The following is a 26,032-nucleotide window of genomic DNA, read 5'->3' on the forward strand; positions in this document are numbered from 1 at the left end:
CAATTTATTTACAACATCAATCAACAAAGGGTTGATAATAAAATTAAAATTTTCTACCCCAAGAAAATCAGCATATTGTGTAGTCATCTTTAACAAATCAACTGAGACCTGAGGATTGTGAGTTGTGGATTCATCCTCATATTTGACCTCAATTGAATCTTCCACAATGTTCTCAATAATTACCATTTCTTCATTCTTGTCATCGTCCACAATCAATTCAACCTTCGTTTCTTTGACCTCTTCATCAAATTTTTGACAGGTGGTATTTTCAATCTTCAATTCAATAACTTGTTGCAAGTCTTGATCTTTTTTAACCACTTCAAATTTTTCTTTAGTAATAGGCTACTTCTTCTCAACCCTCAAACCCTTTCCTTTATTTGACATATGGACTTGGCTATGATAATTTTGATTTTGACCTTTCTTGTTTTGAACATATTGCTTTTCATATGAATATACATATTTATAATCGACGCTTGTATAATCTAGTATATTATAATAGTCATTAGGAAACCATAATTCAACTAATACTTTTTTTCATTCTTTGCCAAGAGCAGATTGGATGCTTACCTCGCCGCTTTCTATTGATTTGAATCTCTTTCCACCATTCCTCTGCTTCATCGTCCAATTTATTAGATGCAAGCTGTACTTTTTTTTCATCATAAATCTTCCATAAATTAAAATACTCTTTCAAATAAAGAAGCTAGTTGATAAAATCCATCTTACACATATCTCCATCAAAGAATCGAATTTCTTGTAGTTAGGAGTGCGTCTTTGAATATATTGGTCATTGTTTTTGTGAGATGATTTCCTAGCAAGAGGAGTAGCAATCTTTTGCATGATTTCACCTATAATTTGTTGACTCTTTTCACAAAATTGGTGATTCTCATCACGAAAATTAAGGAACCCAGCCCTAGTGAGGACTATGTTGTCAATGTTGTTGCTGCCCTCGTTGTTGTGGTGGTCACCGTCTCGCTGGATAGCCATCGAACCAGGGTAAGTCAAGGCTCTGATACCACGGAAGCCTAAAGAAAGCACACACAATGCTCTCTTGATGGAAAGGAAACTAAACTGTTAGTTCCTAGTAGTAAACCTCGAATCCACGAGGGGTTTTCCTAAATCCAGAAGCAGAAGAAAACTGGAATCCACCAGTTAAATAATTTGACAAAAGTCTATGTTTATTGATAATAGTTTGAAAACTGAATTACCTTTGGAAGTTACAATGCGTTTAAATAGTAAAAACAAAACCTAAGGCAACTAGAAACCCTAAGGCGACTATGAAGGCATATAAAACCCTAATTTGACTAAATAACATTAAAAACACCTAAAAAGAAGGAAATAAATAACCTAAACCTTAAATAACAAAAATTACATAAAAATACTAAAATTAAATATTTACAAAAATTAGAGAAATCGTGTCCTACATCAAACAGACACGAAAGTATATAAACTAGTGTTTTAAACCAGTTTATAAGATATTACATAATCAGAGTACCACTATAAAATGGCCTAATTTTTGTAGTAGTAGACTGAGTTTATAAACAAGGAACACTAGATAGACACAACCTTCTATGGCATAAAATGTAACACTTTGGGTTGTGCTAGTGTGTAGCCACAATATGGGATAAATTCAATCAGATTGAATAAGGAATAGGGAAGATATTGATTGATTTCTTACAAAAACACTGATTTTTTTTTTTCTAGAGCATGCGAAGGGGCAATGTTAAAAGGCAAATGAATAAGAGATAGCTCAATATGAACCAAGGGGATGTTGCATTCATTAAAGGTGTGGTCTAAGGTTTCATCTTATTTTAGCACATGTAAACATAAGAAAATTTCTGAACTGCCTCAATTTGGGGTTTGATAAAGAAAATGCAATTTGACATATGATCCCATCAGTTGGCCATCAAACTTAAATAGCTTGAGCAATGAACTTAAACTCCGCACAAAAGTGTTAAGGCAATGCTTCAAGATCCTATAAAACTCCTTTTAATCTCTTGCAACTTGGATAAGGCTTCTCTCATAGTAAAACGTTCTTTTGATGAATGAGCAGCACAAGATAATCCAACTCCCACCATTGCAGCCACACACTCCTCACTTCTTAAAGTAATGTTGTTGTTGTTGTTGTTGTTGCTGCTGCTGCTGCTGCTTTCTCCGCCAATAGAACAACTAGTACTGCTGCTTCGTGTTACAGATTCATAATCCTTGAAAAGCCTTGGATCAGCAATATCCAAGATTTTACTCTCGTGCACTTCAGAGATGAACTTGTTTAGGCTTAAACCTTCCTGGAACATCCTATCTGTGGGCTTCTTGGCAATGATCATCTCAAGCAGCAGTATTCCAAAGCTATAGACATCCCCACTGGTTGAAGCCTTTCCGCCCAAGCCATACTCTACAAAAGAATTCAGGATATTAGGATCAAGAATTCCCAACCAGAAATTATTAAAAGCTTAAGGAACTATGCAGGAAACATAGTGTTAAATATTCCTATTTCTTCCATTCAAATATGTTCTTTGGGTTAAATGTAGCAAGAGAAGTAGACTGGAAACATGTTCGGAACTTGAAATTAGTTGGGCTGGTACTATGATAAATTACCATTTGTCCTAAAAGCTTAATCCATTAGGAAATGATGAATTTAATCACAAGTTTCATTCAAGTTTCATACTATAAGATTTACATACCTGGAGCAATGTAACCAATTGAGCCTTTTAGACCAATTGTGCTGCTTTCATTCTGTGATGAATTATGGGAGAGAAACCTTGCTAACCCAAAATCTCCAACATGAGCAGTCATATCTTCGTCCAAAAGCACATTTCCGGGTTTCAAATCGCAATGGACTACTGGTGGATCACAATCATGATGTAGGTAATCTAAGGCAGTAGCTACATCAATGGAAATATTCAGTCTCTGGGTTAATGTCAGAGTTGATCCACATTCAACATCCTCTGGATACAACCACTTATCCAAGTTACCGTTAGACATGAATTTCATAGCCAAAGCCTTGAATGCAGCTCCTGTGTGATCAATGCTAGAGCAAGAAGTGATCACCTTAACAAGGTTCCGATGGCGGATGTTTCTTAGAGCTTCACATTCTGCATCAAAACTCTTGGAAGCTTTACTTTGTGTCAAGTCTAGAACCTTCACTGCAACTGTGGTCTGGGTTCCATTCTCACCAGTACTGAAAACAGCTCTATAAACAGACCCAAACGCTCCCTTCCCTAACAAATTTTCTGTGGCAAAACCATTTGTACCAAGCTGGATTTCTGAGTAAGATAGCCTTGGGGGTAAACCCTTGACTACAGATGAGGAAGTTCCATTGTTTCTTATCTTGCTCTTCTTTTTGGTGATTAGTGCCCACACTAAACACAATGCACAGACAAGCAAAATGATAGCAGAAATTGGAATAGTGACTTCGAGTACTAAATGAGAATTTGACTTCTTTTTTGTGACACAGGTATTGACTCTTAGCTTTTCGGCAGCATCATGGTCAAATGCACAGAGCCTGGAGTTTCCCTGGAGAGAATCCCATCTGGTTTTTGCAAAGACACCATTTTTCGGTACATCTCCTTCAAAGCTGTTGAAAGACAAATTTAACGTCTCCAAAACATGAAGGTTCTGCAACTCTTTGGGGATTAGGCCTGAGAGATTGTTGGAAGAAAGATCCAAGCTCTCCAGTGCCGCTAGATATTCCAGCGACTTCGGTAATGAGCCAGTTATCTTATTTCTTGCAATGTTGAGCCTGCGCAAACTTGAGTATCTCTCAGTTATTGCAGGAATATATCCGGATAGCTGGTTTCCAGAAATGTCCATGATTTCACGCTGTCTCAAATGGCCAAATTCGTAGGGCAGAGAACCGCTTAAAGTGTTATTCGCCAATATCAAAAATTTTAGCTGGGGAAGCTCAAAAATTTGCTTTGGAATGCTTCCATTGACCGCTGTCCCAGCTAGAACAAGTTTCTCTAACAGCTGGCATGTAGCTATACTCATGGGAATTCTACCAGATAACTGGTTATTTCCCATATAGAGCTCATATAGTTGTGTGAGATTGCTAAAGATGTCAGGAATTTCTCCGGAGAAGAGGTTTTCATGCACCTGAAGTATTTGTAGTTTCTGAAGCTTTCCAATGGACTTTGGTATTTGGCCTCTGAAAGAATTTTGTTGAATTGATAAGGCTACAAGGTTTTGGTACCTCTCAAATCCTTGAGGGAAGCTACCGGTCAACAAATTATCATCAATACAAAATTGTTGGAGATTGAATGAGAGATTTGCAACCGAACTGGGAAGCTCACCAGCTAATTGGTTGGAATTGAGAAAGATGTACTCTAACTTGGTACATTTTGTAAGGGAATCAAATACTTGAAAATTCTGCTCTGTTGTAGAAGATAATTTGTTTCGGCCAAGAATTAATTTGGCAAGATTTTTCAAGTTACCAAGTAAAGGAATAGGTCCAGTGAAATTATTTGAGGGGAGATCAAGGAATTCAATATGTGAAGCATTGGATAAAGAACTTGGTATTGGCCCTTCCAAACTATTGCGCCCCAGGTGGAGTTCCCTTATGTTGGGAAGGGTAAGACCTATATTGGATGGCAGCTTTCCAACAAGCCTGTTTTGTGTGAGAGATAAGTACTCCAAGGAGGATATGTTGAAAATCGAAAAGGGTATCTCACCACTTAATTGATTCTCCGAGAGTTGAAGCATGACAAGATTTTGGAGACGACCCAACTCATTTGGAATTTTGCCAGATATGTTGGTTCTTGCTATGCTGAGATTGGTGATAGTGGAGAGATTGCCAAAAGTAGAGGGGATTGCACCGGTAAGATTGTTCATGGACACATCAAGGATTTTCAGTCTAGGAAGTTGGCCTAGTTCACTAGGAAGGAGACCGGTAAGTTTGCTGTTCTCAAAACTCATCTGTTCAAGCATAAGACAATCAGATAGACTAATAGGAATGGTGCCACTGATGTTGTTTGTGGCGAGAATTATACGCTGAAGGCTAGTAAGACGGGCAAACTCAGAAGGAATTTGACCAAAAAAAGAGTTGTTGTAAAGGTTTAGAGTTTTAAGGGAAGTAAGGTTGGAGAGCTGAGGGGGAATATTGCCAAAGAGCCCAAGACTGGTAAGGCTTAGTGATTGGACTTGTGTTCCATTGCTGGTGCAGTTCACACCAAACCATGTACAATGAGATGAACTAATGTTCCATCCATAGAGTGCATTCTGAGGATCAGAAACTAAGGATTTGAAAGCTAGAAGGGCTTCTCTGTCAGTGCTGGAGTCAATGCCTCCCACCATTATCATGCTGTAACTTGCAATGATTTGAAAGAGGGAGAGAAGAAGCAATAAGAAACGGAAATGCTTCATATTTTAATGTATGAAAGAACAATGTGTTCCCTCTCAGAACATAGGGACTAGAAATGTAGAAAATAATATTTGTGAACAAATGGTAGGCAATGTCTGTTCAACCATTGATAAGCGCGGAACCTTTATTTATTTTTCGTAAAAAGCAGAAGCAAGTAGACATAACTTAGTTATGATTATTGATATTTTTCTTCCTAGCAAAAAATTGAATTTTCAAACTTCAGCTCGCATTTGACTTTGGATATTGAAAAGGGTTATTAGGACTAGTCAGAGCTCACGAGTCATGATATTCTAGATGGATATCATTTGTTACACATAAGTAAACGGTAAACAACAAACATTGCATTTGAGTCAAGGTCGGTGTTTATTAGTGTCTGAGTCTTAGCAACTTTGGAAGTTACCGTTAGAATATTCTTTGTCTATTATTTTTCCAAATAGTTAGTACACTTCTCTTTTTAAAATGTAGGCAATATCCTGTAATTATATATTCACGGTCTCCTATTTGTCTTTTTATTGTATGGAATGAAACGGTAACAGTAAAAATTGTATATTACAAAAAACACGTAATGAAATTCTACAACTATATGATATAAATCTAACTGAACAATCAACACATCTAAGTAAACCAGTTCTGCAATTATGAATCTATCATTTATAAAATATAGACAACCAACAAGTATGAATCTACAATTCTGAATCTATATCATTGAATAAAAATCAATTCAAATCTCATTTACACCAAAAATCAAATAGTATATTGGCTTGATGATAAAAAGCAATCATCATAGAATGGATTTTATAGATTCAAATCAAATCATGTATATATTTATATACATGTATAATAATTATGTCAGACTGTGAGTTATATCACCCCACTTCAAAACAATTGGTATCGAGAAAGACACATTCAAGTCTTTAATGGCATTTGACGTCACGCCGTGCAGGCCTATTTTTAAAGCATTTATATGGAGCCAAATTGTGCTCCCCCTCCCCTAACAATCTCCCCTTATGATGATGTTTGTGCGACTCAAACCTATAACATTAGCTCTGATACCACTTATCGAGTTTAAATTAGCCCCAATTAAATTAACCAATAATCCAAGTTGATTACTTAGTCTAATTACATGTAATATTCAATTAAGGCACGTACAATGAAAGATAAATTGACATGGCGATATGGTCATGATGAGGAAAACCTCAACTAGAAATACCACTCTTGAAGAATACACTAATAAGGTTAAGGTTACAAGTACAAATAATTTTACCCAATCCTAAATAGCTACCTATTGTAGAACCTATTGATCCCATCTCTGCTCCAACCTACTTGAATTTTTATCTTAGTAGACTTCCTTGGTTGCGCAGATCTACTAATCGACGTGACTAACTTCATCACAGCAACAACTTGATTGCAGTAGTATAACTTTGCTTGGTAGAGAACCATTGCCATAACAAAAACATTAATAAGATATTCAATGGTTGGTGCTGGAAACTTTGCTTGGTAGAGAACCGTTGGTTGACAAAAATCATAGCAATATGGAGGCTAGGGTTTCTCTCTAAAAGCCTTAGGATTCTGGTCTCTACAACCTTATTTAAAATATGATTTAGTGGGCTTTTATATAAGCTCTCTATTAAGGATACAAAAACTCATAATTACAGTCAAATTAAGACAACATCTGCTGAGGCTCTTTTTTTCATGTCACATGACATTATTTCATTGGCAATCTATGCCACATCAACATTATCATTGATTTTGGGTAAATCTCCTTTAAAACCCAAAAATGCCCATATTTTATTCAACTTCAAGGATTGAGCTCACATGGCCCACAAGATCTTCACTTCAAGAGGCGGATTCATGGTCCGCATTTCCTCTTCATCAATTGGGTTCATAATCCACGACATCCTCAATATCAATATATGAATCGGGCTCAAGCAATGAATCAAAGTTCATGGCCAATATTATCTCTCTCATACTCATGGAAAGCAGCTTTTCCAATGAAAGCCCATATTTACACAAAACGACATCAGTGCCCATGACATGTTATCTCATCAATTCCCACGGTAAGCCATCTCATCTTCAGCTCATGATTTAAGCTCATTAGTCTCTATGGGAAAACTTTGGAAGTCATGGTTTGGAGGACCAAGAAGTATGTTTAGTAAAACTCCAGTGGTTGAAAGTCGATAAAAGAAACATGTTGCTTAACATGTCTTCTCCAACTCCCTAAATTCTAACGGGTTAGTGTGTAGCGAATAACATCTGGTAAGCCTCTCTTATCACATAACACTTAAAATGATAAAACTCCTCATTATTCTTTACCTAAAGCTTAATACCCATCATATAACAATTACTCAAAAGCTCTAGCCATCTAAATCTTGACCAAGTAACTATTCATTCAATCTCTAGTTGTTTTCATACGAATTTAGAAACCTAATCATATTATTTCACATAAACTACATTACTATTTTCAACTAAAATCCAACTCAAACACATGGCTAAATTTAATTGACTATCTTTAATCTCCAAATATAAAATATTCACGATATCTTTGATGTCCAGTTTCAATCTGCCATAATCTCAAACCTGATTGAGCATTAAATGTAAGGTCAACCCAAATATTCTCCATCCAGCTACCTAAGCAGAGCATTAAATGATTTTTTTGCTCACTAAGATTAAGTCACAACACAATGAGACTCGACTAAATCTCTAAATATTCATTGAATATTAATCAATCATTTGACCACTGCGCACCCTTGGTGTGGTAATCACTCTACAAATATAAATGCTTGTGGGGTATGAGGGCAAGGGTCGGGGTTCAAGTTTTCAGAAGAGAGCTTCACACATATATACACTTAGATTATATTAGATTAGACTAGAGTAAAAATTTTATTTTATATAAAAAAAATAATAAAAAAATCAATTATTTGATTACTTACTAAAAATGTATAGTAATAGAATCATGGAAATACTCAAATTAAAAAACATTTCAAGCAAATCACTAGCAGTGTGTTTAGTACTTGACACATGGCTGAAATTGACATCCCCAACCCTTTAATGCTCAATCCCAACAACCATCTGTTATACCCAAAACAACAAGATACCACTAAAAAAGATCTTACCATTTTCAATCATAATCCATGAAATAAATGTTGAATATTCTTCCCAACTAACTCCAGTCTCCAAGCAATAGCTGTCTTATGATAGCTGTGACAACTTTTTTAGACTACTTTGACAGTTGTTTCAGAACAGATGTGACAGCTGGTCCAACAACCTTGAAATTACAATTTTCCCTTTTTTGGCTAAAATCAAAACCAACTAAAGAAACTACTCTTAATTTCTTTGCTAAAAATCTTTCTTTATTTGTTGGTCTTTCTTCTAGCTTGATTTGATTTAGTTTCAAACTTGGCTCTATATAAAGAGGACCAAGCTAAAGCCTTAAGGACACCATTCCATACCCCCGCGACCCATCTTATACCCATTCTCTCATCTTCCATATTCTAAAAATCATCTATCTTGTTGCCCATATCTCCAAATACCTAAACACATCTGTCTCTTTACTTCTCTTACAACATCTCTTCTCTTAGAAAGCAATATAAGTCATCACCATACCTCATATTATCCATTACAACCCCTCCAGCAACTATAATCTCATATCTTTACCAATGTTATGAATACCGTTTCGGACCCCGTTTTGGTTTGTCCATTGGAACGAAATGTTTCGGTACCGACTTATTTTGGCGTACCATTTTAGGGTGTTTCGGAGTTACCGCTATTTTATAATAAAAATATATATATTATTAATAAAAAAAGACCCATATAAATTATAAGGGTTTTAAAGAAGTTATAAATACATATTTCAACTAATATATTATCTTTAAGCCCAAATAATAATAATAATAATAATAAGTATCAGTTCAATCATTTATTATTAGAGAGTTTCAACTTATGGCGCCTGCTCTTGATGATAGCTCTTTATCATCAAACCAAGATACCAATCAGTTTTTGGTATAGGCAGGGATTGAACTCCAGATCTCTTATTTAACCATCAAAGACTTTATCAGTTGAACTAACTAAAACCCACAATTCAATCATTTATTAAATATAATAAGAGTAATAATATGAAAAAAAAATAGATGTTAATATTAGTAGGTGAAACAGTGGAAGAGGGTTAAGATTGGAACATTCTATTTTTATTGCTAGTCTTGTGGGGCTCACAAAAATATAACAAAGGAAAAAATCAAATTTTAAAACACAAGTGACGAGAGAAGAGTATCACGTGGCTGGCAAAACAAACAAAAAATTCAAAATAAAGGACAAGCATTTAAGGAAGAGCAAGGAGGCTGACAAACAGTCAAATACATTACCATTTACCTGTACAGCACAGTGAGCACACAAATAAAAAACGAAAGGGAGATTGGCAGGACTGAAACCCACCATAAGAAAAAAAAAATGAATAAAGAAGATGGGTTCGAAACCCACCAGAAGAAGAAGGAAAAAAAAACAAGAAGAAGGGTCTGAAACCCAGAAGAAGAAAAAAGAAGAAAAAAAGAAGAAGAAGGGCCCGAAACGTAAAAGAGGAAGAAAGAAGAGGTAGGATTTTTTTTTTAAAGCTAAAATCTGGTACCGGCCGAAATATGTATTTCGGCCGAAATTAGCTGGAATGGCTAGAACACCCCGAAATAGGCTGGAATTTGACTTGAGGTGGAATTAGGGGTATTATGGTACCGGCTTTTATGCCGGTACGAAATATTCCGTCCGTTCTGGCTAGAATGGAATGGAATGGAATTAATAACAATGATCTTTACTATCTTTAACCTATATACCTCTCACAATTCCATATATCTTACAAATTCATTCCTCACTAAATATCCATACATACTACCTATATCTTTAAACTCTATAACTCACAAAGAATCTATATACAAATTACATATCTCACAAAATACCCATACATATTTCTCATACATTTTACAAATTACAACTTTCACAAATTATCCATACATATTACTCATATATATTACAAACCCATCTCTCACCTAGCATCCATACTTATCATCCATGCATATTACAAACACTGTATCCCACAACGCATCTATATCTTTTACCATCTCCATACTTCTTAAGAGATATCAAACATTCATACTAAAAGCCTTTGTCATAGAAGGCATAAACTTATAATACTAAAGCCCTTCTCCTAGAAGTCACAAAGACCTCATATTAAAGCTCTTCTCATGGAATGCACAAACCTATCTTACTAAAGTCCTTCTCATGGAAGACAATACTATTCATAACTTCAATAATAACTAAAAGAGTATTATTAAGGAAAAATTATTTTAAGTGCATGATAAGGGAGACTAACTTAACTAGCCTTTGCACATAGCTAGACATATTCTCTATCCCTTCAATTGTACCCATTTTTTCTCTTCAATCTTGAAGTTATCATGGCATACTATCTCTTCATTCCTAGTGTCAAGCTCCTGGAATAATATCAGCTCACTGATACTATATAGCTAGAGCTATAAATCATACAAAGATAAGTGATTATGTTTTCACATCTCTAAATTTACATTATTTAGTGCATGATTACTTCACCTTTAAATACAAATTACTTTAATATTACATAACTATTTAATAAACACGATTTTACTAGTGTTTCACTAATCAACACATATACTAATAAATTGAACATGCATTATTTGAACATAGACCATAGTTGAACATAAACTATTTGACTTACATTATTTTGGACTCGTCCCATTGCTAGATATACATCATTATGATCTTTAGCTCATCATTCAATCAAAATATTTCGCTAAAAATACATATTACTTTATTTTAGTAATTATTGCAACCATTAATCAAAGCTATTAAATTAAGCATATATTATTTATTTATTAACCATTATCATGATTCTTAGACTTTGGATTTTACTCATTTTGTAGGCCTAAAAATTCAGTGGAAGCTCTTAGACTATGCGGCCCAATGTCGAGGTCTGAACTTGACTCCCTAGCAAGGTCACCATTCTAGTCGACTGCAGAGTTGTCAACATTTTATTGCATTGATAATTGATTTTATTCCATGGTACAAGTGTGAAGCGTACGGTAATTCCATGTAATCAGTAACAATTTTACAACAAAATTAGCTGAGACATACAATGCAATGCACTATCGGCGAAAATGCACACTAGTGAGCGTATGCAGTTACAAGATGTGTCAGATTAAAATCAGAGATTAACTACTCCTTTTGACTTCTCATATCTGTCGTGTATCCTCTTTAATTACAGCTTTGACTTATGTAACCAGGAGCTACTTTATTTCCTAATCGTTAAAGATTATAAATAGGCTTGCTATGTAAGAGTACAATCAGTTTTTTATATGAATTTAATTTAGTTTTAGACCTGGACAAAAACTTTGTTTTTCCAGTGTCTTTGTAATTCCAGCTTTTAATTCTTAATTTTAATGCAATTCTAGTTCAAGTTCTCAATCAATTGATCTCGATTCCCATAAAAAAATATGGTATTGCATGGAAGTAAATTAATTTTTCACACCAATCAGAGGGATATATGTGTTCAAGGTAGAACTCTAATTTAGATACACCAAACTCTAGAAGACTATTTGCATTAATCGAAGAAGACCTTTTTTTTTTTTCTAGGTTCATACTTATCTCTGCATTGATTGAGGCCAGTCCGACAAAGTCGGCACCTAAAATCAAATATACACAAAATTTTCTCCATCTCTAGAAAATATTTTCCAACCACCGTCACCGAGGCTATTAATGACCATCTACCTCTCTTCTTCAAGCTATGAATGACAGCAACCACAAGGCTGGCAAGTGGCAATAATATGCAGTTACGTTATATTCATATTACTGGTTATTACAAGCTTGAGCAACAATATCGCTCTACTTAAAGTATTCAATATGCTAATAGTATGGTCCACCCAAATAAGAAACAAGTGGTTGTGCACCCAAAAAAAAAAAAACCCCAACATCTTCAACCAAATTTAGAATCTACAAATCTAGATCAGCAAGTGATATTGAGGTGGTATCAAAATTTAATAAAGTTCGATCAATCAACCTATAGTTAAATTTTCTATCAAGGAAGCAAATTCGGCAGGTCTTAAGTAGATTCTTGTGTAGTGTCTTGTGTCTTTAATCATAATCTTCAAAACGCTTTTAGACACTATAACTAAGACTCAAAATACATCATAAAGTGTATTTTGAATCAGATTATCCAACACCTAAAAATATGATCCCTAGCAAATTTTTTATTTAATTTTATACTCGATTTTTTATTTAATTCTCTATTTATATCGATTAACATTTTATAATTTAATTTTTCTTTCAATCTTGCCTTTTAATTTTTCCTTTTAGACTAAATCCCTATATGTCTTACTTAGGTAAATGCCAAGTAGATTTTTAAAAGAATCTAAGAATAACAACTCTTACATTCGAGGGGGAAAAAAAAGGAATCAGAAAAAGAATGGAAAATAAACAAAAATGAAAATCACAACAAATGGATTAATTCAATCCTAAAAGATTTTGAGATGTCATGATTAGAATTTTGATAAATTATACTATACCCCCTCAAGGTTTGGGAGATGTCAGAAACCTCGTTTCATTTTTGTAAACAACATTTCATCATTTAAGTAAATGTTCAATAACCATTTACTTGCCATTATTAATTAGTCAAGATACAAAATTTTCAAATTAAAATCTCATTTATAAAATAACCTCAAATAGTGTTTATTATGCATATTTTTTTAATTAGGTTATATGATAAGAAAAATCATGAAAAATAAAAAAAAGTAATAAACTCAGAGTCTAAGTGTCATTCTTATTACTAGAGGAGGTTTCTAATCATTTTCAAAATGTCAAATAAAGTTAGTATAATTTGCCTTTAAAATTTTAAATTACAATATTCATTCAAGAAGATGAAACAAACAAAGCCTCGACATTTTGTTTTCCTTTTCATTCAATTATATTTAGGTAAATTATGTTTTTGGTCCCCAAAATTTAGGCTGTGTCAATTTAGTTTATAATGTTTCATTATTTTTTTACTCCCTAACCTTTTAGGGTTAAAGCTCGTATACTTTAACAAATGTTTAACTTTTTGTTAGAATCCTAGTGTGTGGCATATTTCATGCCAAGGTGTTCAAGTAAGCTATCATGCAAATACCTTGTATTTTTGTGTTTTGTGAGTATATGTGTATGTAATTGGGTTGAGGGTTAATGCATCTAAATTGAAGTTGTACAAGATGGAGTTTCGATCAAGAAAAATGGAGAACCTTTCTGGCAAAATGGCACATGACAGCATTTTGAAAAGCATTTGAGGCCATGATCTCATGAGACTCGGTCAACCAAAATGGTCAAAACATGAGAGAATTTTGTTACAAACTCTTCTACTGTTTCAACTTTTTCCTAGCCTGTGTGTACCTCATTTTCAAAGAAATCAAACCCTAATTCCCTTCTAAAGGTTGAGAGAAACCCGATGAATATTGAAAGAAACGGTATCAATTCTCTCCACCTTCTCCCTCTTACTTACCATTGCCAAATTTTTGAGAGGAAATAGTACCCATCACTACCTCTTAGTTGTGAGTATTGGTGGAGTCTTGGGAAGCATTGGAGCACCACATAATCAGCCATGGTGACTTGAAGTTGCAGTTGGAGCTCAATTGCTAATTCAGATACTAGAGTAGAGAAAGGACTTGCGGATTCAGTTGCGAGTAAGAACTTGAATGTCTTGTGTACATCTTTACTACAATACATGAAGGGTTCTGTAAGTAAGTTGTATTGCAACTATCTATTCTAGTGGATCATTTTCGGCAGTGAGGTTGTGAAGAGGTTTTTACCCTTGTTACTTAGATTTTTTCTTCACTAACACTTCAATGTGTTATGAGTGTTTACTTTTCTGTGTTTGTGTTGATTTTTATGTTATTTGTTTAATCATGTACACAATTGGACCATAAATTGATAGATTAGCCTAAAATTAAAATTAGTTGTAATTGTAATTAATTTGGGTTCTAAATCATAATTAAAGTCAAATTTGTTGTCTTACTTTTCAATATGGGCAATTTAATTATCCTATTGTCTTGTCAAATTTTTCACTTGTACACCTATAATGATGAGTTTTTTTGGACTGACTAAATATTTAGAACTAATGAGTTTGTTGTCTTACTTTTCAATATGGGCCATTTAATTATCCCATCGTCATGTCAAATTTTTCACTTGGAAAACCTAAAATGATGAGTATTTTTTGGACTAACTAAATATTTAGAACTAATGACTAATTAATCCAATACTCTAACAGAGACCCTTTTGAATATACACCGTTGTCAGTTTCTTTAAAACCTTCTCCCATTTTTTCGTGTATGTATGTTAAAAAAACTTAGTATTCTAAAAAAAAAATCAATACTCTGAGAGGAATCGTCATTCTCCTTATATGATAGCAGGTCACGTTTTTAAATTTATTATAAGACCCATCATTTATGTGAGATGAGAAAAAATTACTTCCAACTTATTAAATAATTTCTCACATAAGTATCTAAATTCAATCATTAAATACAAATATATTTTTTTAGCAATATAAAGAAGAATTTTAACAGCTGGATAAAGCGCATTAGCTATATTTGTTCATTTAACGAAAACTTGTTTTGTTCACTAGTATTTATATGACCACACAATGATTTCTATATATTTTTTCTTTTGTAATGTCCACAAAGCTAGAGAAATGGAGTACACGAATATATATGTATGTTTGACATATTCCAATTTCCAATCATACTTTGATCAAGGGGGAGGCGAGCATATTGACTCCGTCAAACAGTTTAATTAGTCAAAAGGGAATTCAAAACTAGGAAAGTTCCTACATTAGGTATTTTCTTTTTCTTTTCTAATGTAATTTTCCTTCTTATGTTTGACAAGTCCAAAATTCATAGAGGGGAATAAAAGAAAGAAAAAAAAAAATTAAAGTTCCAAAACCATCCCTCTATTTAAGTACCTAGCTATTCTTCTAAAACTATCAATTCTCATCCTCACTATACCTCTAATAACCTTGAGCTTCTGCTCCCTTCATCTTATAATATCAGTATAGAAAACATGTCCTCCACGGCCTTCAAAGTGTTGGCAATGACTATTATTTTAGCATTGGTGTTGCTCGTGTCCACTAGTGCAATAACTTATGATGCAACACCAACTTTCAAACTCGGTTTGTAGAAACCCTACTTGTATTGTTTTAATTAATTTTATGTTGCGCCGTACTGTACATCTTTTGCTATATAAGACTATTATTACTTTGAATATTCCTTCTTTGCTTTCATTGAAGCTTATATGAAATCTTACTTTCCCAAACTCTTTTACTCTTCTCATAATAAGAGTGCATGATTTAAGTCATGAACTTTGCCATATATACATATATGATATATGGTTAGTAAGAATTAAGCTTGATCAAAAGCATTGTAATTATCTTCTAGCAAATCATAGATGCATATATGGTTTCCATGTTGCAGGACGAAGACTTCTTGCTGAAGATAATAAATATATATCTTATGGAGGCGGAGGCTACCAGGCACCAACGCACCCATAATTGCTGAGAGAGGATAGAAGAGTATCATCAGCTGATTCCTTGGAGGCAAAAGATCTATGTTACCTACCATTAGTTTCTATTTTTTTTTAATAATTGATAATTCTATGTTATCTACTATTTGAAGACAAGTCATCAGATATGTATATGCATGCTAATGCTATGCTATGTTTGATGCCTAAATTAAATAAGATATCATTAGGGTCTCTGATCATAGTATGCAAAAAATACGTTTGAATAAGATGTACTCATACGTGAGGACTGTGGCACTGTAATTACTTGAATATTAAAGTGAATCAATACAAAGTTAAATAAATTAAATGTGAAATTTTACAATTAACTATTGGAATAAATGAGGTTATTCAAAGGAAATATTCCCTCTACATTTTCTTTTTTGGATTCATCTTGATTCAATACAGAAGATGCTGGTCAATGAGCGTGAAATTTTCTTTACGTGCTTGTGGTTGTGCATCCTACACATAAATGTTGAGAGTTTAATGAAATAGGTTGATTATGAAAGACAAAGTAATGATAGTAACTAGTCGAGATTAGCGAGAATCATTGGTGCCCTACTCCTAAAGCACTTACATATATACACACACATGAATACATTATCTATACTACTATTTAAGCAGCTTCCCTTGTTTGGACTGAATTTTCTTTTGTTCTAAAATACTCCTACAACCTACGTTTAAGTAGGGACAAAACTTGGTAAAAATACTTTCAATAACTCCCACGTAAAACACTATCTACAAAATAGGACCCTATCTATAAAATTGGACCACACTCTCAAAATACTCACGTTGGTTTTCAAACTCAAATTGATTCTTCTTTAGTTCTTCAATTCTCTCAATTCTGTGTTAATCATCTTTTCACCATTATCATCTTTTTTCTATTTTCTTTGCTTAAATTTGCTCTTGCATAACGGTATGTGTATGTCAATGTACATTGGTCTTTTCTATTTTGGTTCTCTAATTCATAAATAACTTCTTATATTTTAGAAACAAATCATATATTTGTATAAAATAGCCCTTCTATTTCAACCTCACATTTCATTTCTTTCATGTATTTCTTCAAGGAACATGCTGACTGGAAAACGAATGGCATTAGTGCTAGAGAGAGTGACGATTTCGTTGATGGGCTCTTGGCAATAATTGTCAATGACGGACTGCGTTCTGCAAGCAAAGATGAAGCAAAACATTGTTTGTAATCAGGTTTCCCAAATGGGTATACAACTTTGCATTGACATCCTTTTGACTCTCTCTCTCTACTGCTCTTTTGGTTTGATGATGTGTATAGAAATTAGAGGTAGATTGTGGCTAATATGAACTTTGTGCAGGAATCAGATGTAAGATTGCCCATTGTGATTGGTCAAATGATAGGCCGAAACAAGGTCACTTGCAAGAATTAGCTCAGTAAATGAGGTATTTATTTATCTAAACTTCATGGAACATGTGGCTTTTCAAGATTTTCGTATGCTCTATCCTCCAACTCACACTTTTTCAAACTCTACTTCAAATATATTTTGTTTGTATAGGTATACCTTTTTTTTTTTTTATTACAATATTATGGTAGAATTTGGTTTATATTTGACTTTCTTATTTTCTTATCATTATTCTTTCCATATCATTATCTTTTCTTTTCTTTTCTTTTTTAATTTTTTCTTTTCTTTATTTGTTGAGTTTGATGAGTGTTTAATATTTTCTCTAATTAATGAGTCTTTTTTAAAGAGTTGGAATGATATATATTTTTGTCTTTTTTTTTCTTCTTTTTTTTTGTCTATTTTTCTACTAACCACACGTTTGAATTTTTACATTGTATTAAGAAAAAAAAAAACTCTCACGTTTTCTTACATTCATGTTGTTTTGTTAAAAATTCAAAGATGAGTTATATTTGAACTCAAATTGCTTTTTTAAAACTCGAATTGATATTTAAAAGAAAATTTTAGTTGAACTTTGACTTAGAGTTTAGATTTTTTTTATTTTTAAAAAAAAAAACCTTATTTTTTTAACGTGATTTAGAGTCTGAAAGTAAAAAAAAAATAAATAAATAAATTCTTTTAACTCCCATGTAAAATTGTACTTACAAAAATGGTGCAAAACTTTTGATCCAATTGATTTTTGTCCCTTTTTTTTTCTCAATTTGCTTTTTTAAAACTCAACATGTAAGTTGATTGTAGGACGTGTTACGTTAGAGCTGGTGCTACTATTAATAACTAGCCATTGGGCACGCGTTGAAGTCCATGCTCAGAAGCTTTTCTATTTCTTGAGTAAGAGTTAATTTAGAGTATTTATTATAATTTTGAATTACTATATTTTTCAATCACAAAAAAAAAAAAAAAAAACTAGAGGTGTGATGAAAAAATTATTTCACCACATAATACTCATCACACCCCTATGTTTTTTTTTTTATTGAAAAATGTAGTAATCCCAAATTAATAATAAACTAGCGTTTAACCCGCACAATGCGCGGGATCATTTTATGAATTAGAAAACAATCAACTTAATATATTATACTTAATGTGATGGTAAAATATAGAAGGGGGTGGATGGTTAGTTGTTTAGATAATGATGCTAATGAGACTTTTTTCATTGCCATTAGCGTTGAAGTACTTAAAGATACGCTCATAGGTACCTTTTGCATTTAATAAAATTCTTATTTTTTTCAATAGAGGCTCACCAAAATAGGAAGTGACACAATTTTTGATTCAGAGCCTTTTACAAAGCAACAATTTGGTATAAAAATGTGCAATATATATGCACTGCCAAGGAAGCTAAAAACGCAATATATATACACACTACCATAAGTGCAAAGCAAGCTAACTATGCAAGATTAATTTTTTGAGCATGGTTTTAGGATGCACAGATCCTGCCGTCCAAATAATCTCTGCCACAACAATGATCTTGGTTATCAGCTACGGCTATTGAATCCATTCCGCATTCTCCAAATACTATATAAAATTGGAGAAAGGTAATATCTGAGTTCAAAATCCCAATTCTAAGAAAATCACATATGAAACAAAAATGAACTCAATTCAAAACAGAACAAACAATGAAACAATAAAATAAAAACTGAACTTTGAGGCTCTGTTTAATTTAAACCAATTTCAATTTGAATTTTAATCCATATCAATCAAAGAAAATTGAAATATGAAAAAGACCAAATCTATAAACGTAGTCGATGCAATTCCTTGTCATATAATGCCTTTCAAATCAACTTTCTTGTAGCTTCATGCAGATCTGAAACACACAGAACTAAAATAGCCTTAATTTTGATGGGTCAAATAATTTGGTTAAGAATTAGAACACAATCACTTCTTTAACAAATAAGGGCAAAAGATCACATCACTGTGAATAAAGTATTATTCTTCTAAATTTGTGAATTAATTAATTGGTGGCATGCATGTTATGACATAGGCAAATAGTTCCCATGATTTAGAATTCTTAAGCAAATCTAATATCCCCAAAAAGCATATATTAATCTCCAAAAGACATAAGCATAGCATTTACCAGGTTGGATAACTAAATTAATAGACAAAAATTTTCCCAAAGCCAAAGCTTATCTACCCAAAAAAAAAACAGTGAAACGTAGATGGAAACACAAAATAACAGAAACACAATAAATAGAAAAACACATTCATGAAGGGTAAGGCCACAACCACCATCACTACCAACAACAACCCATTACCTTAAATTCACACAACCAAATCCACAAACGCATTTCAGACAAAAATCATCAGCTACATATTCACACCATCACTCCCCCAAAACACAAAATAATCCACCAAATAACAACCTGATTTCTAGAAACTGAAATAGAAACAAACCTAGATGCACAAATGAATAAGTAACACTAACAAATTATATATACTTGCACTGAGGTTTCTAATGCTTGGCAACCTCCACATACTATGCCATTAATAAACTTTCTTTTTTCTCTATTTTACAAACACAAAACCAAATACTTTGGTTACATCCATTATCTCTAACTTTCTTTTAGCATTTACTTCATCTATAGTTCGCATAGATATCTCAACCATGTTGCCACAATCCATTAAAAAAACATCATTAATCATGTAAAATTTTAATGAAGTAAATATATTACCTTGTAGAGAGGTACATAATAGTCGCATATCTAACTTTATAAGATCTATACATTGCTACAAATTCTGCAATTTTAAAGCACAATCTATATTAGTAGGAAATTATATGAATTTAAACTGAATTAACCAATTTTTTTAGAGAGAAAAAGAGAGAGGGAACATGTGATACTAATGAATCTTCCAAGTACTTAATGGGACCATATTAGTTGCTATCATCCAGGTTCTTGACACTTATAACTGCAGAATCAATCAAGACTTTTGGTTGTTACATTTTTAAGAAGTGTAAGTGTTTGTTTGTAGATTCCAACCACTGTTGCAAGAGTACTCTTAACTGAAAAATTAGGAAAACAACTTTTATTGGTAAATATGGAAAAGGATAAAATTTCTAAGGCAATAATTTACATCATCAATTAATTGTTAATGAAATCACGATATGTGCTTCAGTTGCTTCCTTTTAGGCCTGTCATTCTTGTTTCAGGTTTCTCCCAAATCCAAATTTTCTATATCCTTATTTTTCAACTCTTTTCAATTCTAACATTTATGAAATCACCCAACAGGAAAAACTCAAAGATTTGTGTAAAATCAAGTCTTAATAGTCACAAATTTACAATCAATACTGTGGCATCCAAATAAAACCCATGATGATAAAACTTCAATTGTTCATTACATACTAAAAACATTTTAAAAAAATCAAAACAACATTGTAGCGTTAGAAGTCCTAACTGCTAACTTGAAGTAAAAGAAGAAGACGGTTTCCATCAATTCTGTTTTCTCTAATTGACATTGGTAAAATAGAGAATTTGAGTACTTGAATCAGTAGACAACTTCCACAGTAAAATAATATAATTTAAATATAAATCCTGAGCTATTTAATATAATATATAAAGCCATAGTCAGTTTGTTTAGCAAATACCACTTTCTACCATGAGTAATAAAAAGTTTAGCATAGTGCATTCTCATCATTCCTTCTAATAATTAATATATATGCTTTTTCGAAAATGAAGGAAAGCCAATGAAAGAAAAGATTCCCCTCATTTTCTTTCATTCCAAGAACTTACAGGTGGTTCTTAAGGAGGGAAATTCTTCTAATTCTCGGCCTGAAAGATTTGCTTTAGATGTTTCTAGTGCCTGCCTTTGGATTTGCTTGAAACAAAGGTGGGCTGGCAACACTAACTCTACTTTCACCACTTCTATCTCCTTCTTCTTCATGGAAACTGGATATCACTGAAAACAGTGGCTTTTGTGAGAAATATACAATTTTAAGAAAACCCCAACACGATCGAAATTAATTAAGAAAACCACAACAGATTCCAAATTAATTAAGAGAATGCAACACTTTGTACAGAAACCTCGACACAGTCCATTACAGAAACAAAAAAACCAATAATTAAAGATGTATAACATAACCAAAAAGAAAAACTAAAATAAAATTTTGAAAGAAAGCTTATTTGATCCAAAAGATATCTTTAAGATTTTCTATTTTGAACACTTTAGGGTGAATCTTTTTTAGTAATTTCTCTAATCTATAATAGTATAAGACAATGTTTTAAATAATTTTTAATGCATTTAAGGCCGATTGACAACCATAATCAAACACATTCAAGGCAATTCATCAAATAACAAAACACCCAACACTTGCTATTTAATTAGTACATGTTGTTGCTTATAATAGTATAAAGATAAATTTTAATCAAGAGCCAAGCTAGTTAGCGCAATTAAATCTTCAAATTGCTTTAAAAAAAATCATGAACTTATGAACATTATTCTATAAAAAAATTCAAATTAGAAAATTTCAAAATTGTGGTGCTTCCTGGCTTGTCTTCAAACTTGTTTTTGCCAAAAATCTTCAGTTGGGCTTCAGCATTTTCTGTTAAAAATCCACTTCGTTCTTCAAAAATTTCTTCTAATGCAATGTGCTCCTATCAAACCAAAGTATTTCAAAGATTTTAAAATTAAAAACAGAACTTTACAGGTAACTATTTCGGCAATCTGACTGTGTGTGAAGACTCTGATTTTTCTCTCTACTTTAAAATCTCAAATCTCTAAGTCATTATTCTAAAAGCCCCAAATTTTTCCTGTTTGATACTGAAACAGTTTTTAACAGCAACTGCGGTTCTACCTTTCAACAAAAACTGCCATAGAATGGTTGTAGACCAAGAAAAAAAAGTAAAAAGAAAGAAAAGAAAAACCAAAGATTGATTCAAATCTGATTTTTCAAAAAACTTTAAAAATTTGAGGAACACAATAATATAGAGAGCAAGAAACAAATACGTGAATCTTGAATTGGAAAAAGATTGAATTAAAGAACAAACCTGTAGCCTGGATTGAAGGGATTGAATATTCTTGAAGAAAAAGATTAGGGTTCGTGAGTAGAGAGAGAGAGAGTTTGGGGATATTGGAAGAGACTGTACGGATCTTCTTCATCTTGATTGGTGTCTGATTTGGGTTTCAGTTTTTGATCTCCCAATCTCTCTCTCCTTCTCCGTTCTCAGCATCGCAAATTTTTTTTGGGAGTATTGTAAGCCCTTTCATTTGTATTTTAACCGGTTAGTTTTCCTTTTATACAAAAGGTTTTTAAACGGTGTTATAGCTTTGCTAAACAATACAATGTATCGCTTTTTAATTGCAGATGTGGCAGGGTTTAAAAAGTCAAGCGTTATAATGTGCGGCTGTACTTTTTAAAAGCTGTATACGTGTCTGAATTTTAAATAGGCAGTTATCCTATTTGTCAACACATCCTTAAATGTAGGAATCAACTTTCTCTCAGCTTCATCTATTATATATATATAGATATAGATATAGATATAGATACTCTAAATTATTTCTTACCCGACAAATAGAAGAGCTTTTAAGCATGCGCTTAAACACGTGCTCACGCAAGTGGTCAGAGACTAGTAATATATATTAGTGTGTAAATTGCAATTTAGTATATGCTAATATATACTTAAAAATGGATTGTACGGAGTAGTTTTGTATGTTGAGTGACTCGTCCAAAATATGGGAAGCGGCTTAGAAGTTTAATTTGTTACATCTCGTCCTCTTTTAGAAACAGGTTTCTTAAAATTCATGGTATTCCTTGTGTTTTCCATTACGGACTTCCTATATACAGGAATTGCTTATGTCCAATATGTGGTCTGAATTATTTGAAGTATCTATTGTCAGCGCAAAAAAAAAAAAAAACCTTATTATATACACAACATAATAAGTTAAACAAATCAAAACCAGAGTACCAATTTAATAGAATTGAGTTCTGGTTTAAAAAAAAAAATGATCAGTTCTAGAGATGAAAAAAAATAAATCTATTATGCATAAAATAAAAGGGTATGCGAAATGAAAAACATGAGAAAGAGAGAGAGAGTTTCGGAGAAAGGATTTTGAGAGAGTAGTCTAGTATTAGGATTGACTATGGTAGGCCATCCATGATTCCATTCATTTGACCCAACTGCCACCGGAGGCTTGAAAGCACCATTGTAGAAGAATCATAGGAAAGTTCTGTTTTCTTTTAGTTTTATTTTTTTATATATAGTAATAATAATAAGGAAAGTTTATTACTCTATGTTTGTATTTCGGCCATATCAGTTACTACAATGGGTTTTCAAAAAAAAAAAAGTTACTACAATGGAAATAGCATGGACTGTGGAGAGAAGGCCTTATTCTATAGAATTGAAAGTATTAATAAGATTTATTGTAACTAGTAAGTTTCCCGTGCGATGCACGGATACTGTTGTAATGTTTTATGTAAATTTGTTTTTGAAAAATATTAGACATATATTATAGCATATTTATTATAAAACTTTGTTAGTAATGAGCTCATCATAAAAAGTAACAATTATAAATTGCTCACATATATCTATTATAATTATTTTGTTCAAGTAATGGACAATAATTAAAACCACTTGAAGTAATATTGTATAATAAAAGTTGATAAAAGCATATTAATTCATTCTACATTATTGATTTTTATTATATGATGTAATAAAAAGCTTCATTATGATTTTTTTTTTTTTTGTTTCTTCAATCTTTGTTATTAAGGTATGGTGGTGCTTGTTATCATCATCAATTTCTCTATCTTCAACGTTTGAAGTTTAGTCCGTCCATATGTGTTCAATTTTTGAGCTTTCATCAATTTTTTTCTTTTGTTGCATCATTTGTGTTAATCACTAATGAATTGGCATTAAGAGATTCTTACTTGAATTTTACAAAATTTGGACTTTGTCGCTAAGATTTTTCATAGTATTTATGTTAATTACTAATGAATTGGCATCAAGAGATTCTTAATTGAATCTTACAAAATTTAGACTTTGTTGCTAAGATTTTTCATAGTATTTGCATTTATATTAAATTTCAATGATGTTACAGTTTTTTGTAAATATTTTTATTTTTTATTTTTGTTAATTTTGGAATAGTGTAGCAAAAAGAATTAATATAGCATATTGAATTGTGTATTTTTTTTTCTTCCATACCTTTTTATCATTTGAAGGTGCATCAAAAATCTTAGCAACCATGTAATTTTCAAAATCACCCTTTAAATTGAATTCATTCAAATGAAGTAGAGAAATCCATTTTTTTCCTAATTTTTTTTTTCAAATCACGTGGAATTCGTTCTCCAATATCAATTTTTTTACAATAATTTAAATAAGTTGTACTTTTCAGCAAAATATCTTATAGATTCAATTAGGATCTTCTCGACATCTCAATCAAATATTACAAAATTTGTTTTGATAGTTGTATCAAAAACTTCAATTTGAATCATGTATCCGAAGTAGTTTGCAATTGTATATATATATAGTGGTTATAGTGAGATAAATATATTATAAATATTTGGAGGGTATGTAGTTAATGTGAGTGCCTATAACTTTGGGATAGAAAGATTTATTTTTGTTTCACATTTTGCATACCAAAATGATTTTGCTTGTGGTTTGACATTCCTTTCACAAAGTACGCATAAAATGTAATATCAATCTATTGTTGTATCAATATTACTTATTATTGTAATACCCTGTGGCGTTTGGTACGGGGAATCTACATTACTCTCGTCATCCAGATTCCTAGGAATGTGATTCCTAGGAATCACATTCCTAAGAATGTAGCTATTCCTGTATTTGGTTTCATTGGGAATATTTTAAAATTCCTAGGAATGTAAGATGATAATGTTTGGTTTATTCCCAGGAATCTTAAATGAATTATTTATTTTTCATATTCTATCCTTAGATTTGAATGTGAATTATCAAGTCCTTAAAAAAAATCTTCATCTAAATAAATAATGAAAAACCAAATATAAATTATTAATTATGAAAAATTCATTAAAATTATAGTCTAAACATTTCAAAATGACAGGTACAATACAAAAATAACTATATAAATTCTCAAATGCTTTTATTCTTAATAATAATTTTAAAAGAATTTAATCCATAATAATTTGTTTTATATTTGATCTTAATTGCTTAAATGATAATGAAAAAATGGTTAAAATTGTCAATTTATAAAAAATACAATTTCCTTTAAGCTTGGGAATCTGGATTCCCACCTGTTTTAAAGGGAATCCACATTCCTACTGAGAGGGGAATCCACATTCCCCTAGCATCTGATTCCTTAGCGTGATTTGTAACCAAACATGGGAATCTTTAAACATTCCTGGGAATCCTAAAACATTACCCCATACCAAACGCCACATAACAATTTACATCTTGCAATGAACTTTGAAATTAATATATATTGCTTTTTTAATGTAAATAATATGATGTATGATTATTTTTTTACGTAAATGATGAGTATAAATTGAAATGAATAACAAACATGTTTCGTAGGATCTCATTTGATGCATTTTATCTTTACTATTGTCTTCATAATATTTAAAGATAAATCCTCTTATGAAATTTTTTTTTTGCATGTATTTTTTGTATTTCTTGTATAGGATCATGTTTTTTAGCATTCCTATCATTGAATTTTTTTAAAGAAAATATTAAGTTAATGGCATTTTGTGAGATAGTATATGATATTTATT

At 32.1% G+C, this 26,032-nt stretch overlaps 1 protein-coding gene and 1 long non-coding RNA gene across 4 annotated transcripts; both read right to left on the bottom strand.

Annotated features, from left to right (window-relative positions):
• Positions 1-1,689: 1,689 nt before the first annotated feature.
• Positions 1,690-5,355, bottom strand: LOC142629657 (uncharacterized). Its single transcript, XM_075803683.1, has 2 exons — positions 2,679-5,355; positions 1,690-2,389 (listed from the first exon to the last, which is right to left on the bottom strand). The coding sequence occupies exons 1-2, from the start codon at positions 5,353-5,355 to the stop codon at positions 1,965-1,967; spliced, it is 3,102 nt and encodes a 1,033-aa protein (XP_075659798.1). The 3' UTR covers positions 1,690-1,964.
• A 13,206-nt stretch (positions 5,356-18,561) lies between these two features.
• LOC142627499 (uncharacterized) lies at positions 18,562-22,567 on the bottom strand. 3 transcript variants are annotated; one of them, XR_012842859.1, is made up of 4 exons: positions 22,341-22,567; positions 21,087-21,252; positions 20,031-20,094; positions 18,562-18,876 (listed from the first exon to the last, which is right to left on the bottom strand). It is a non-coding gene; the product is annotated as an uncharacterized LOC142627499 (long non-coding RNA). The 3 variants fall into 3 exon arrangements; XR_012842858.1 differs by lacking the exon at positions 18,562-18,876 and adding an exon at positions 18,968-19,165; XR_012842860.1 differs by lacking the exon at positions 18,562-18,876 and adding an exon at positions 18,968-19,180.
• Between the last annotated feature and the right edge of the window lie 3,465 nt (positions 22,568-26,032).

This window comes from Castanea sativa, chromosome 3, assembly GCF_040712315.1.
Source record: "Castanea sativa cultivar Marrone di Chiusa Pesio chromosome 3, ASM4071231v1".
Lineage (NCBI taxonomy): Eukaryota > Viridiplantae > Streptophyta > Magnoliopsida > Fagales > Fagaceae > Castanea > Castanea sativa.

Bases quoted from the DNA above. Each gene is read 5' to 3' on its own strand.
- LOC142629657 (XM_075803683.1), bottom strand. From the start codon at position 5,355: ATGAAGCATTTCCGTTTCTTATTGCTTCTTCTCTCCCTCTTTCAAATC. The intron at 2,390-2,678 runs GTATGTAAATCT...ATTCTTTTGTAG, and splicing joins AATTGGTTACATTGCTCCAG to AGTATGGCTTGGGCGGAAAG.